The sequence below is a fragment of the Beta vulgaris genome, chromosome 6, assembly GCF_026745355.1.
Source record: "Beta vulgaris subsp. vulgaris cultivar EL10 chromosome 6, EL10.2, whole genome shotgun sequence".
NCBI lineage: Eukaryota > Viridiplantae > Streptophyta > Magnoliopsida > Caryophyllales > Amaranthaceae > Beta > Beta vulgaris.
The window spans coordinates 24,383,277-24,396,913 of NC_079207.1; the positions used below are offsets into that span (position 1 = coordinate 24,383,277).

A 13,637-nucleotide genomic window follows, 5' to 3' on the forward strand; every position below is an offset into this window, starting at 1 on the left:
TTAAAGTTAACATTAGTTTCTAAATCTTGGTCGTTGACAAGATCTAATCTAAGGGCAGTGATTCTTTCTCATTTCTCACATGATCTTGCCTATATATATATATATATATATATATATATATATATATATATATATATATATATATATTATATATATATATATATATATATATATATATATATATATATATATGTGTATGTTTATTTAATGATACTATTTGTTAGTATTATATTTAGTTTAGAATATATTTTTCTAATTCTACCTATGTTCGGATTTATATGATGTATATCCCTTGTGGGTTAATAAAAATAGCAACCTTTTTCCTTCAATTTATTTTGTCATTTACCAAGAAAATCAAATCATTTGTGGAGATCGAATCAACGGATACACATTAGATATTATACTCAAATATTTATAATAATAAAATTTATATTTGTTTAACATCTTTTGACTTTGTATCTTGCAGATTTAAAATTTGTATTTACAGCTACATATTCTATCAATGTATGCAAGCTAGTTAATTTGACTTTCTTTTTTCAATATTTATAAGATTACCAAAGATTCATTCAGACTTGGACTCTTCAACTACTAGATAATGCACAAAAAAGAAAAAGAAAAAATGTGAACTAGATACCAACAGAAATGAATGAAATAGTCAATTAGTGGAGTAGCAATATAGTTAGACGACTTCAATTGAGCTGATTCTCAGTATAATACATAATATAATCACATACTCATGTAATAGTATCAGCAAAACAATACAACAATTCAAAAATCAAAATTTATTTCCAATGTATGTAACAAGGCCTCTCTCTCTATACAAGAACCATCCTGACTTGCTATCTATATCACCAGCTGCGGTCGAAGGACCAGGTTCAGGCTTTCTAGTAATTCAGAATGAAGAAGATATCGAGCACGTTAGATCATTTTTCAGCAGAGAAATCAGTAAGAATTTGTTTCTTAATGATTTGCCTTTCCCACAAAATAAACTCCTTACGATAGTTTATGCTACTGTAACTGGACCTGGACCTGGTGGACATACTGTGAAGCATAAGGCCTTCTTCATTCCTGTCGTTAATCAGCCTTTGTCTTCCAACTGCTACTATGTGATGATCGCTGATCCCGAGCATAAAGGGTAAGCTTATGATTCTATGAATGTCTTTGGTATGGGACATGGGTGGCTATTTGGGATTTGGTGGAATTACTTTTTTTTTTTTTTTTTTTTTTTTTTTTTTTGAGGGGATGGTGGAATTACTTACTGCTTAATAAAAGACCAATATGATCATTCCTCAATGCAACAATTTATAAGTTGCTATACTGCCTTTAATGCGATTTTGCATCACATAATAACATCTAAATTCTATTTTGTTTCGAGAAATTGATCATTAAGGGTTATTTTACGATTGAATTTCCATGATCAAGTGTTTGTTTTCAACTTGAGTAATTATATGTTCATTGCATTGGTCATCATTTGATCTATTACAAGAGTTGAAATTGACATAATATTCACAAGAATAATCCTGGTCGTTGGCTTGCCTTCTCGAATTGATCCCAAGTGACCGTCTAACTTGTTTAACCGATTGGTTTTTGTGTTTCCTCTCTCTTGTCCTATTTTTTTTTGCTACAATTAAAGCTTGATTTATCATTAATTGACTTCTATATCAGGATATTAAGGCCATTGCATCTTTTTGAGAAATCACTCGCAAAGTTGGGATATTATGACATGATCCAAAATAACAATTATAAGAAGACTAGTCCTATATACAGTTGAAATTATCCCCGTGAATCTTGATACTCTAAGGTGGTTTTTGATTCTTTTGTGTGCTTTTGTAACTGATGAACCTGCTTAAGAATAACAATTTATTGGTTATTCAACTAGTTAACGATATACTACCTCCATTTCAAATTAATTTTTACACTTTGACATTTTACACTATTCACAAATTGCACTTTGACTCTCGTTTGTGATTTATACGTGAATAAAAACATAGTCATGTGGGATCTTGTTAGATTCGTATTAGTATATATTTTATTAATATGTACTTTTTATAATTTTTACAAATACAAAACTAAAGATATATGTCTTCAAAGTTTTGCATTGGCATGCGTGAAAAGTGTAAGTATAACAATTAATTTGAAACAGAGGCATTAGTACCAACAACTTGAATCAAGATATTCTTTTCTGCCATCTGTAGGTTAGCATACACAAGCGCAACACTAGAAGGTACAGAACCCGGCTGTTTCTGTTGCAGATTTGATCCAGAAACAAACCCTAAAGGACTCAACCCCCGTAACATTCACCAGCAGTTTAAGATTATAAAAACAAGCAAACGTTGTTTTTCTGCCAACTCTGTTGATCCTGAAGGTTTCCCTCCGATGTTCTTAAGTAAGGAATGGAGAATCCACGCAGCCGAGACCAAGGCTTTTATAGGTGAAGCGGAAGGCCTCAACTCCTTCCTCCGAAGCCAGCTTCCAGATTTCAATTTCCCATCATCGAGCGACCATTCACAATCGATGATTGTCGGTAAATGGTATTGTCCTTACATGTTTATTACCGAAGGAACCCGAAAAGAACAAATGGATAGGTCTGTGTTTTATGAATTAACATTAGAGCAGCAATGGGAGAAGATATATTCATGCAAACGCGATGAAGTGGGAGGGGACTCAGTGGCTGTAAACGTCGTTGTTCCTACTGAAGTCGTCAAGATTTCATGGATGGACGCAGTCTCTGAAAGAGATGACGCTAACGAAACGATGTGGTTTTGGGTTATGAGTGAGATGGGGTTGCAAACAAGGATAGGTGTAAGTTTCTTGATTGTAGAAAGAATAATCTGGGAGCAAGAAAGAGTAGGGTGGGTTGGTGGAAATGAAAAGCAAGTGATGGTTGCTAGAATGGAGAGATATACTCGAGGTAATTCGTGGAAGATGTTTCGGTGTTATGTGCTTGTTGAACGATTTGTGCTAAGAAGGTTAGATGGAAGTTTAGTGTTGACGTATGAGTTTAAACATACTCATAGGATTCGATGCAAATGGGAATGAATCTGTTTAACTGATTAACTGTTTGACTGAGTGTACTTGACTTTGCGGATTAATTTATCTGTTGTGTTCTTGACTGGTAAAAATGCCTTTTATCTTTTGTCATTGGCATTTGTATCAGTGTATATATGGTGGCTTGTTGAGCAAAACAAAGTGTTCTATCTAATGTCATTAAAGTCTATGGTAGAAGGATAAGAGTTAGCTCAAGTGGGTAGACCGCTCCCCTTTGGCCCTGAGGTCAGAGGTTCGATCCTTACTCCGAGATGCTGGAATATTTCCTTAGCATGCTATGCATGCCTTACCAGCCAATGTGTTATTTCCTACAGGCTAGTAGCTTGTAGGGGTTTGCCCTTGGGCTGACTCAATTTCCTAATCAAAAAATAAATAAAATAAAATAAAATAAATTCAATGGTAGCTTTGGACGGTATATGTGGGCCTTTAAACATCTTTAAATTTAAGATTTTTTTTTCAGAAACAAACTTTTATAGTCCTTTTTTTTTCGAAAAACAACCTTTTAAGTTTATTTTTTGTAAATTACAACCTTAAACTAGAAAAATTTGCAATATGAAATCTTTTCCATTTTTTCGTCATTGACCGTTAACATTTTTCCGTTGATTGTGAGAGTGACCTGGATGTAACATGTTATACAATATTTATTGTGTAAACAACAAAATCTCACATGTACCCAATAACACATAATGATGCATATTTCGGCAAAAATGACATGAACTACACAAATAATGACATGAATATGATATCATTTTGTCATTTAATTGATGTCATTTGATTTATGTTTTCATGCGATTTTAATTTGCCATATGTTTTCTTATTATTTTAATTCATATGATTTCTATTTTGTTTGATGCCATTTTGTTATAAATCTAAAAACATGACATAATACTCAACATATGAAAAAGTTGGAAAGAAAAACTCACATAAATTAAAATCCCTCTTTCCTACTTCCTCTGCTCTTCTTCCTCCTAACTCCTCTGAAATCCTACCGACTAAAACCTAAATCCATTTTTTATAAATAAGTAAAATAAAAGAAAAATGAAATTCTCGTTCTTCACTAGTAGAAAAAACGTTTATTTGCGTCTCTAAAATTGCGTCGTAGAAGAGGTAAATCGACGTAGAAGTGGAGGAGCGCATCATTTGCGTCGGACATTCAAGGCATCCGGCGCAAATCATGCTTTATATGCATCGGATGTGTCGCACATTCGACGCAAAATATTAAAGCAAATGGGTGTGAGATTCATTGAGCCAATTTTGCATCGAAGGTAAGTTTAATGCGATGCAAATTGTTGTATTTAATGGTTTGCGTCAGATGCATGAGTCCATGCGACGCAAATGGGTTTCTACATGTGTGTCACGAATTAGTGCATCAGGTATGATTTGCGTCGGACGTCTTTATCTGTGCGACACACTTTCTTCAATGGTATCTCTTCAATCCCTTGGTTCAACATCATGTGTCCATGCACCCTCCTCTCAGATTTACTCTCTTTCTCTTTCTCGTTTTCTTGCAATAATTTCAATACTTTTAAATCATAGTTTTTGTTGGATTAAAGCTCCAATCTTCAAGTAAGAGCTCGAAATTTTATCTTTTTTTTCTACTCTTTGTTAATTATATAAATTTTCGAGTTTCTGTAATTCAGTGAATTCATGTCTTTTGTTGTGTTTTCAAGTCCTTTCCGGAGTGTCTTTTTTCAAAAAATTTACTCACTGGTGTTTTTCACGTCTCGTTGATGTCTTCTTCCAGGTTCGCCAGGGCCTCGACAAGAATAGTTGTTGGAGATTTGAGAGCGGCAACAAGAATGGAGAATTAGATTGGGGTTTGATTCTTAACACATCACTTCAGATTTGAGGTTATATTTTTATATTTCCCCCGAATTTGTAATGTTAATTGCTCTAGATTTTATTTTTTTGGATTTATGTATTTCAAGTTGTAAAATTGTAAGTATAATTTTTTTTTTCTTTTTAATTTAGTGTAAAGTGGTTCCTATTGGTTGGAGATGAATTTTTATGTTCTTATTTGTGATAGATCTGATTTTTTGGGTACCAAATTTGATAATTTGTTTTTTTTTTGTGTGTGTTAATCCTATTTGTAATGGGTTGTGTGAAACCCAGTTCATGTGTGCAAACTCCATTCTCTCTCTCCAATTGCTTAAATGCGTGTCATGAGCAACACCAAATTTTTAATATGTATTCTGCCATTTCAATGTGTGTCACGAATTAGCACCAAATTTTAATGGAAAAATTATTTTTAATAAGTTAAACTTTGCGCGTTCTTCTTAAAATAAGTCAACCTTTCGATTAACTATGAATATGTTGACATTATATCTACTTTTGCTATAAATGAGTTAAATCACAATGCCGCCCTATGAAAATGTGACATGTATCATAATTTCAACGTCATTAACTCGTTTACAGCAGAATTAGATGCAAGGTTAACTTATTTTAAGATAATCAAGAGATTGACTTATTTTGAGAAGATCAACTAAAGGTTGACTTACTTAAAACAAATTTTCCAATTTTAATTTGAATACTGCCATTTGCCATATAAACCCGCATGGGATGCAAATCTCTCCAGCCAATGACCCTGTATGCTAGGCTATTATTGTCTTGTACGTCAGACGTTCCCCAAGATCCGACATAAAATGGTTCAAGAATTGCGTCGTCTCCTTGTCCAACGCAGATCTTGTAAGGGACATTTGCGTCGAGACCTGTGGCGTCGTACCAATGTCCGACACAAGTCAATGATTCTGTAATAGTGCTTCTTTTCTTTTTCTTCATTTCCACCTTTCTCTTTGAAATAAATTCTTCGACCCATTTAAGATCAATGCATCACTTACCTTCAAAGCATTTGTAGAAAAACGATAATTTGCTTCAGTTTTTGGATCCTTATATACGTTGCTTTAGGGTCCGACGTAATTGCCAAGCACGCAAATTGTGTAGAAATCATTTGCGTTAGGTGACAAATCGATGCAAATAGTGGACAATTTGTGTCAGTTTGTGGCCTACAACCGACACAGATAACAACTTTGAGATATATGGTTTGTCAATGCAAATGTTGTTTTCTAACATCTAACAAAGCCCATTTACGTCATTTAAAGTTAAATGACCGACCCATAATGCTCTCTCAAAAAAAAGCAGGGAGTATCCTACCTTGTGCGTAAATTGAATTAATCAAATTCATGTTAAAAAAAAATTAATTACAATCTCAAAGTGGGAAAAAATGCGAATTCACTAGCATATGGAAAACACCAATTAGGAAAGTATCCCAAACCATCAAATTCCAAATTAAATGAAATTGCATGAGATAGATTCTGCATATGAGTACAATGGTACTTGAGCGAAGAGAAGATGGTATTAATTTCCTAGCATACACATAACTTTATCGAAAAATTTGTATTCTTCACTACCTAGAATCACAATGGTACAACTGGTTCACATCTTTTCTTGAATGAATCACTTGTTGGCGTATCCCCTATGCATATCCCAAATCATTTTTTTTTTTTGCTAATTAAGTATGTACATTAATGAAACATCAAGTTTACAACCTAAAACCAACCTAAAGGGAGGCAACCAACTAGGTTAAACTCCCTTTAACCTTTTGGAGGTTAACCAGACCAATAAGGTCATTAGAGCACAATCTAATTACAAATTCATAAACCAGTTATAGTCTTTCCTAGAGACATTCTTAGGCATAAAACTAATACACCTGCTCTAATGAGGCTATTAACTTGCTTAATACTTACTTCTATAATAGGCATGCATTAATTCTAATAAACTGGATTCCTGCCACTCCAAATTACATAAATTAATGCATTTATACTAGCTAGTATCACATTCTTCTGCAATTTAGATCATCTTTTATGTTGAACTCTTCTAATCAACTATTGCAGTTCATATGAATTTTTATTGTGAATATCAAGCCAGCTCTTGATATGCCTCAAACAATTGGACTAAAAGTACACATCAAACAATAATCATTTGCACCGATCCAATAAGTTACAAGTCTAACCGTTGTCTATAATCTCTCCTGCACAAACAACTATGCTATAAAACAATGTTTAGGCATTCCAAGCCTATTCTATATTACACCATCCCATGTAACTCTAGTAAATTCACCACATAACTTCTCATATATTATCTTGACTGGATATGTTTGCATTTTTCTGACTTTATCTTGTGTATATGTCTACTTCATCTGCTCTTTATCACTACACACCTTCCTCCAATACCAACTAACACCTTTATTAGGTACATAGTCCCACCAATTTGCTTCCTTTAAATATACTGAATGTATCCACTTGATCCAAACAATGTCTTGTTTTGTTGAAACAACCCACACATACTTGCCAAGGAATTAATGCAATATTCCAAAGTATCACATTCCTGAATCCTAGGCCACCAACTGATTTTGGCCTACACAAAATATCCTAAGCAATTGCACCAGGATTTTGACAATAATATTATCCACTCCACAAGAAGCATCTATAAATTTTACAAATTCTTGCAAGACCTTCTTACGAAGACTTGGGCCTAATACATGTGCAAACTGAGTAATACTGAATTCATGAGTTGGACCCTTGCCGTGTATGAGAGATTTCTTGAACTCCAAACCCTAATCCTCCATGTCATCTTTTCTATAAGAACTTCACATTGTGCTGTAGATATTTTCCTAACACAAATAGGCACACCCAAGTACTCAAATGGAAGCCTCTCTTGTGTAAACCCTGAGACATCTGCTACCCTTTATAGGATCCATGCCATAAGTGTGCATAGCCGATTTATTGACATTAGCCTTTAGTCCTAAGGTCTTTGAGAACAGTTTGAAAGCTTTAAGAAACAAGTAAATAGAGACAAAATCCCCTTTACAATAGAATATGAGGTCACCTGCGAAGCAAAGGTGTGTCAATTTAATCTCCTTACACTTCGGATGGTACTTAAATTTTTGCAATTAACTCATTTTTGTCAAGATTCTTGACAGGTACTCCATGCATATTACAATGAGTAGAGGTGACATTAGATGACATTGCCTCAACCCCCTTGAGAACTTAACCCCCCCATTGTGCTATTTAACATGATTGAAGACACTGGTGTTGTCACATAGTACATCATCAGTTCTCTAAATGATCCAGGAAAGCCTGGAGCACTTATACTTTCTTTTAGGAAATACCAACTAACAGTATCATAGCCTTTTTGTATGGCTATCTTCAGACATAGCTTGGCTTTGCTTGCTTCCTCCCATAAAGCTTTACCGAATCTTGAAGAACCATTATGTTGTGAACTATGTATCTCCCATATAAAATCCACTTTGATTCTCCATAACAAAGTCAGGAAGTACTTGTCTCAGCCTCCCGAGTATAACTTTTGTAATACATTTGTAAACTATATGACAACAAGCTATATGCCTGAATTCAATAACTTTGTGAGGGCACTTAGTCTTAGGGACTACAATTAGTATGGTGTTATTTAGTTCTTTTAGTATCCTAGCTCCATGTAAAGTATCAGTCACTGCATTTATCACCTCCTCACCCACAATTAACCAAGCATCTCTAATATGCTCCAAATCCATTTGCTCTTGGACATAATTACTTTCTTGACTTCTGCCACATTGTAGGGAGCATTTTAAAATGTCATTGTCGTCTTGTGTAATCAGAAGCCCCTCCTGAAAAAGTTCTATATTGACATGTTTTCTACTACTATGATCCTTAAAAGTTTCTCATAGTATGTAAGAAAAGCCTGAGTTACACCCTCAGGTGTATCCTGCCAAACTCCGGCATTATCAAAAATACAATATACCTAATTCCTCAGTTTTCTTTCTTTGATGCTTTGATGAAAAAGTGATGTATTCTCATCACCTTCCTTTATCCATGCACTCGTTGCTTTGTGAGATAAGAATGCAATATATGCTTGATGCTTGACTTGATCTCTCACAGTAATAAGTCCAACTATTGTAATATGAATATCTACAGGGTTTTCATGCATTAGTTTTTGTGCAACCATCATATCCTATTGAGCTTTCATATCTGCAGCGTGAATATCATGGAAGCATTCTCTATTCAATTCTTTCAGAGCTTATTTAACAACTTTCAATTTCTTCACTACTCGGAACATTTTAGTGCCCATAACTTCTACACTCCATGCCTCCCGGACTCTTCCTTCAAATTGTGATGTTTTTTTTCCACAATGTGAAATACTTGAATGGTCCTTTACCTTCCTTGATGTTAGGATACACTGTTAAAACAACTATGAATGATCAAATTCACCCTCAAAGTGGAAAGTGGCTTCAGTAGATGGAAACACCTCATGCAATATGCTACATTAGCCAACATTCTATCTAGTTTAGAGAAAACTCTAACATACCCTTTTTGGCATGTTACTTGTTACTTCATGTATAAAAATTACGTGAGCTCTTCATATCCTGCAATCCATACTACACCATACAAGTCTTCATATCTCTTATTTCCCCCTCTCTTACTTGTGAGCCTATTCTCTTATTTGTTTTCATGACACAGTTGAAGTTATCACATATCAGCCATGGTGTAGTAACAACAATATGTTTTTGAAATCCTCCCATAACACTTCTCTCTTAACCCTTTCATTAAAACCATATATGAAAGTGCAACGGACCTCAGGATTCCACTAACAGGTTTAATGGAATAGTGCATCAACTGACTTGTACCTAGCAACACATTAACCTGAAAACTTCCAGTATTCCAAGCCATTATTATCCTTCCTCTTGAACGAAAACTAGAGTTGGTAGTGTAACATCAACCATTAAAAACTCTTTGCTAAGGCCCCGAAAGATTGTGAGGCTTTACCTTTGTCTCTAAGAGACACAGAACGCCAGCAAATAGCTTTTGTATATAATTATACACATCTTTTTGCTTCTTGGCATTTTTAATGACTCTTACATTCCAACAAAGGAATTTATCCATGTTGGAGCTCCCCCTCCTCCTTGATTAACATCAACTAAAGCATCTCCTACTTCTCCATTTACATGTGTTTCATCATCATGTAACACTTGAAAGTGGTTCTTACTGATACAAATTCAACCCGTATACCAAGCATTAATAACAAACATAAATCATATTTGCATAAACTAATTTAGTAAACCGACATATTCAAGTTTATTGTTAAGCTTTAGGTTCAAATTAAATAAACTAGAGCTTAAAATATCAACATCATTTGTCACAAAATTTTATAATTTGGACAAGAAAACAAAGATATAGAAACGAAAATTTTGATGAAATTGAAAACGAAATTTAAAAAGAAAGAAAGGAGGAGATAGCAGAAAGGGAGAAGCATACCAAATAAGCAAGTTGAATAGCAGAAGTTTTGCTCTCGCCATCATCTGTTTTTACTCACTATTCTTGGAACTTACGTCATCATTTTACATGTTCATTCACAAAATGTGTTGGTCAACAACATATCTCAACTTCTATCTTCACTTCACTTATGCCTTGAATTCAGAAGACATGTAAATCTTGGATAAAAATGGAGGAAGAAGGAGGACGGAGATAATAACATTATTCACCAAGCTTGTTGTTCACTCCTCTCTTCAATTTCATGAATTCATATGTATAATTTGTTTTATAGTCGACATTTTTAGTTTTTGATTCTTATTTTAAGCACTTTTGGTTCATATTGGAGGAAAGGAGGCGATTGAGTTTGTTGGGGAGAAAGAAGAACAAGAAGGGCTGAGTCTTTTTTAAGGTTTGGGAAATAAAAGTTTAGAGGAGTTTGGGCTTTTGTACTTTATATATTAGGAAGAGCGCTATAAACAAAGTGCGTCGGTTGAATGTAAGGTTCTGACGCAAATCATGGACCATAAAAGTTTTTTTGGGCCCTCTTCATTTGCGTCGATTTTAGTAGGTAAACCGTTGCATTTCTTTATCTTGGCAGATGAAGTCACCTTTTGCAGCGGCCGTTTCGTAGTCAAAATCGACGCAAATAAAGAACCATATGTGTTTAGTCTTATAGGGAACCGAAGGAAATGACGTTTCCCTAAGCATCTGCTCGGTTGCTTTGTAATTCGACGAAAAATTCACAGACGCAAAATTGTGATTTTCTAGTAATTAACAGTTCCAATCAATTCCCAGCAAAACACTAAACACCTTGTTGGGTATACATCCTAAGCCCACATCGGATAAATAAGGAGTTCCCTAGTTTGTAAGAGTTCACCAACTACATTAGTATGAGGCCTTCTCGAAAGGAGTCCAAAAGAAAAAATTTGTGCAGGCTTGGCCCAAAGCAGACTATATCATACTAATGATGGAGTTGTAGGTAGACCCGTGGCCCTATAAATGGTATCAGAACCTAGAGAAGGATGTTTTTTTTATGGTGGGAGCATTGCCATGATGCTCACAGAACTATGAAGAGTCCTTATGGTTCGCGTTGTGATGGTCAAGACTTAGTGTTGAGTGACACCTCGGTGTTGCTTCTGACGTGAGTAAGAAGTGATTTTGCACTAGGTTATGTATGGAGAGTGATGATGACAAGTTGAGACTCTGGCTAATATTACAGGGGGCTGCTCTTCACTTTTGTCGATATGTAAGTGGGAGATTATTGGTTATGGTGTGGAGAATGTAAAAGATGATGTGTGTATGGTGTGGTGAACAAGGATACTTTAAAGCATCAAATGATATCATCCTACGAGATTTGATGAGCCTCATAAAACTGCCCGCCCGCAGGAGAAGCTTGTGCCCACCGTCTACAACCTGCACCCACAAGGTTTGGCGCGTATAAGTTAGCATGCAACAAATGAGCTTTCTTATTGATTATCATTTACTTCCTAGTTCAATTAGGATTCTAGTATGTTCCCTTGGTATAAATATGCAACCCAATTTTTAAAATGCAATATAAGAAAGAGACTTAAAAACCCAAGAAAAAGGTCGTAGGGTCTAGAGAGATTAAGAGATTTTCCTTATATCATCATCTCATATTCAAATTCCTAATTCAGTGTTCGTGGTTTTCTCTTTATTTAAGGATTTCCACGTTAAATCATCATGTGTTCTTTGTTTCTTTATTTCTTAATTCCTCCGTATATTATACTTTTATGTCTTGATTTGGCAGTGGTTATGATACATACTCCTAACAAATAGTATCAGAGTCGACGGTAATTGGGAGATCATGTGTACAATGGTGGACCATGGTCAACCTACTAGAGCACGCACACAGGAGCATAGCCATGTAGTTGTAAGGCATGCATGGAGGAAAGTCTTTGGTGGTATTATGTATGGTTCTTCAAGATGAGCAGCTCAGTTAATGCTGGAGCACACAAGTGCAGAGCTGTGTAGAGGAGTAATATTGTTAGGGGTACAACCTGGAAGCATGGATCTGTAATTTGTTGATTAAAGGCATGATGCATGAGATCTAAGGATATGTGGGAGTCTCTTAGTATAACCTCGCGATGGGAAATCCACTTCTTTGGTGCATTGTGTCGAAAGTATTCATGATATATATTGTGGTGGTGAGGTGATGTGGTGAGCGGATTGGCAACGGTACAAGATGATTAGATGGATTATTGCGGGAGGGGAGGCTTGTAGTGCATGGTTCAGAGGGAGGATTGTTTGGGTATACATCGCAAGTCCCGCATTAGATTAACAAGGAGGGGTTACCTAGTTTATAAGCGTTCATCAACTACATTAGTATGAAGCCTTTGGAAAGTAACCCCCAAAAAAACCGTGCGAGCATGGCCCAAAGCCGACAATATCTTACTACTAGTAGAGTTGTAGATAAGGGTGTGCAGAGGGCAAGGTTGGACCGGAATTTGGACTGGACCACACCAAGGAATCCGGTCCGGTCCCCCTACATCGGAAATCTGGATTCCGGGTTTCCAGTCCAGTTCGGTCCAAACCCGAAAAATTCCGGTCCGGATCGGTGGACCGTAATTTCTGTTTTTCTTTGTAAAAAAATAGTTTAAAGGTTAAAAATATTTCAAAGTTATAAAGTTTGAAAGCTAAAAACCAAGTCTTTATTAACTTTAAGAGTATTCTTGTTAGAATTAATAAATTTTAATGTATTTATTTTATAAATATGTATAAATTTAAATAAAAAAGAAGTTTTAAATTTTTAAAAAAGCAAATTTCGAACAATCCAAAACCGGGCCGAATCGGAAAAATTCTGGTCCAGACCGGTAGGAACCGGAATTTTCCGGTCCCCCCTTGTCCAAAAAATTTTGACGAGCCTGGTCCAGTCGGTTCCGGTTCGTTTCGGTCTTGGACCGGTGCAGACCCATAGCTGTAGGTGGACTCGTGCGCTCTACACGTTTCTCCTCATAACATTACCAACTACTATTACAATTACGGTTTTTTCACCAAATACCCCTGACAAAATTTTTTTTTCACCAAATACCCCAACTTTTTTACGAATTCACCATATACCCCTGACTTTTAATTTTTTTTTTAAAGTCAAGGGTATTTGGTGAATTTTGAAAAAAGTTGGGGTATTTGGTGAATACTTTTTTTTGTCGGGGAATTTGGTGAAAAAACCGTTACAATTATCACAATCGCCATTGGTTGTTCCGATCTAGGACCACACTAGTTTGACCGATCAACTGGAATCTGGAAATTTTGTGGACCTGGAACGGATCC

General features: G+C 35.4%; 1 protein-coding gene across 1 annotated transcript; it reads left to right on the plus strand.

The window, feature by feature from the left end:
• The first annotated feature begins 791 nt into the window (after nucleotides 1-791).
• On the plus strand, nucleotides 792-3,039 carry LOC109135191 (uncharacterized). The gene is made up of 2 exons (XM_048647089.1): nucleotides 792-1,135; nucleotides 2,196-3,039. The coding sequence occupies exons 1-2, from the start codon at nucleotides 792-794 to the stop codon at nucleotides 3,037-3,039; spliced, it is 1,188 nt and encodes a 395-aa protein (XP_048503046.1).
• Nucleotides 3,040-13,637: the final 10,598 nt, after the last annotated feature.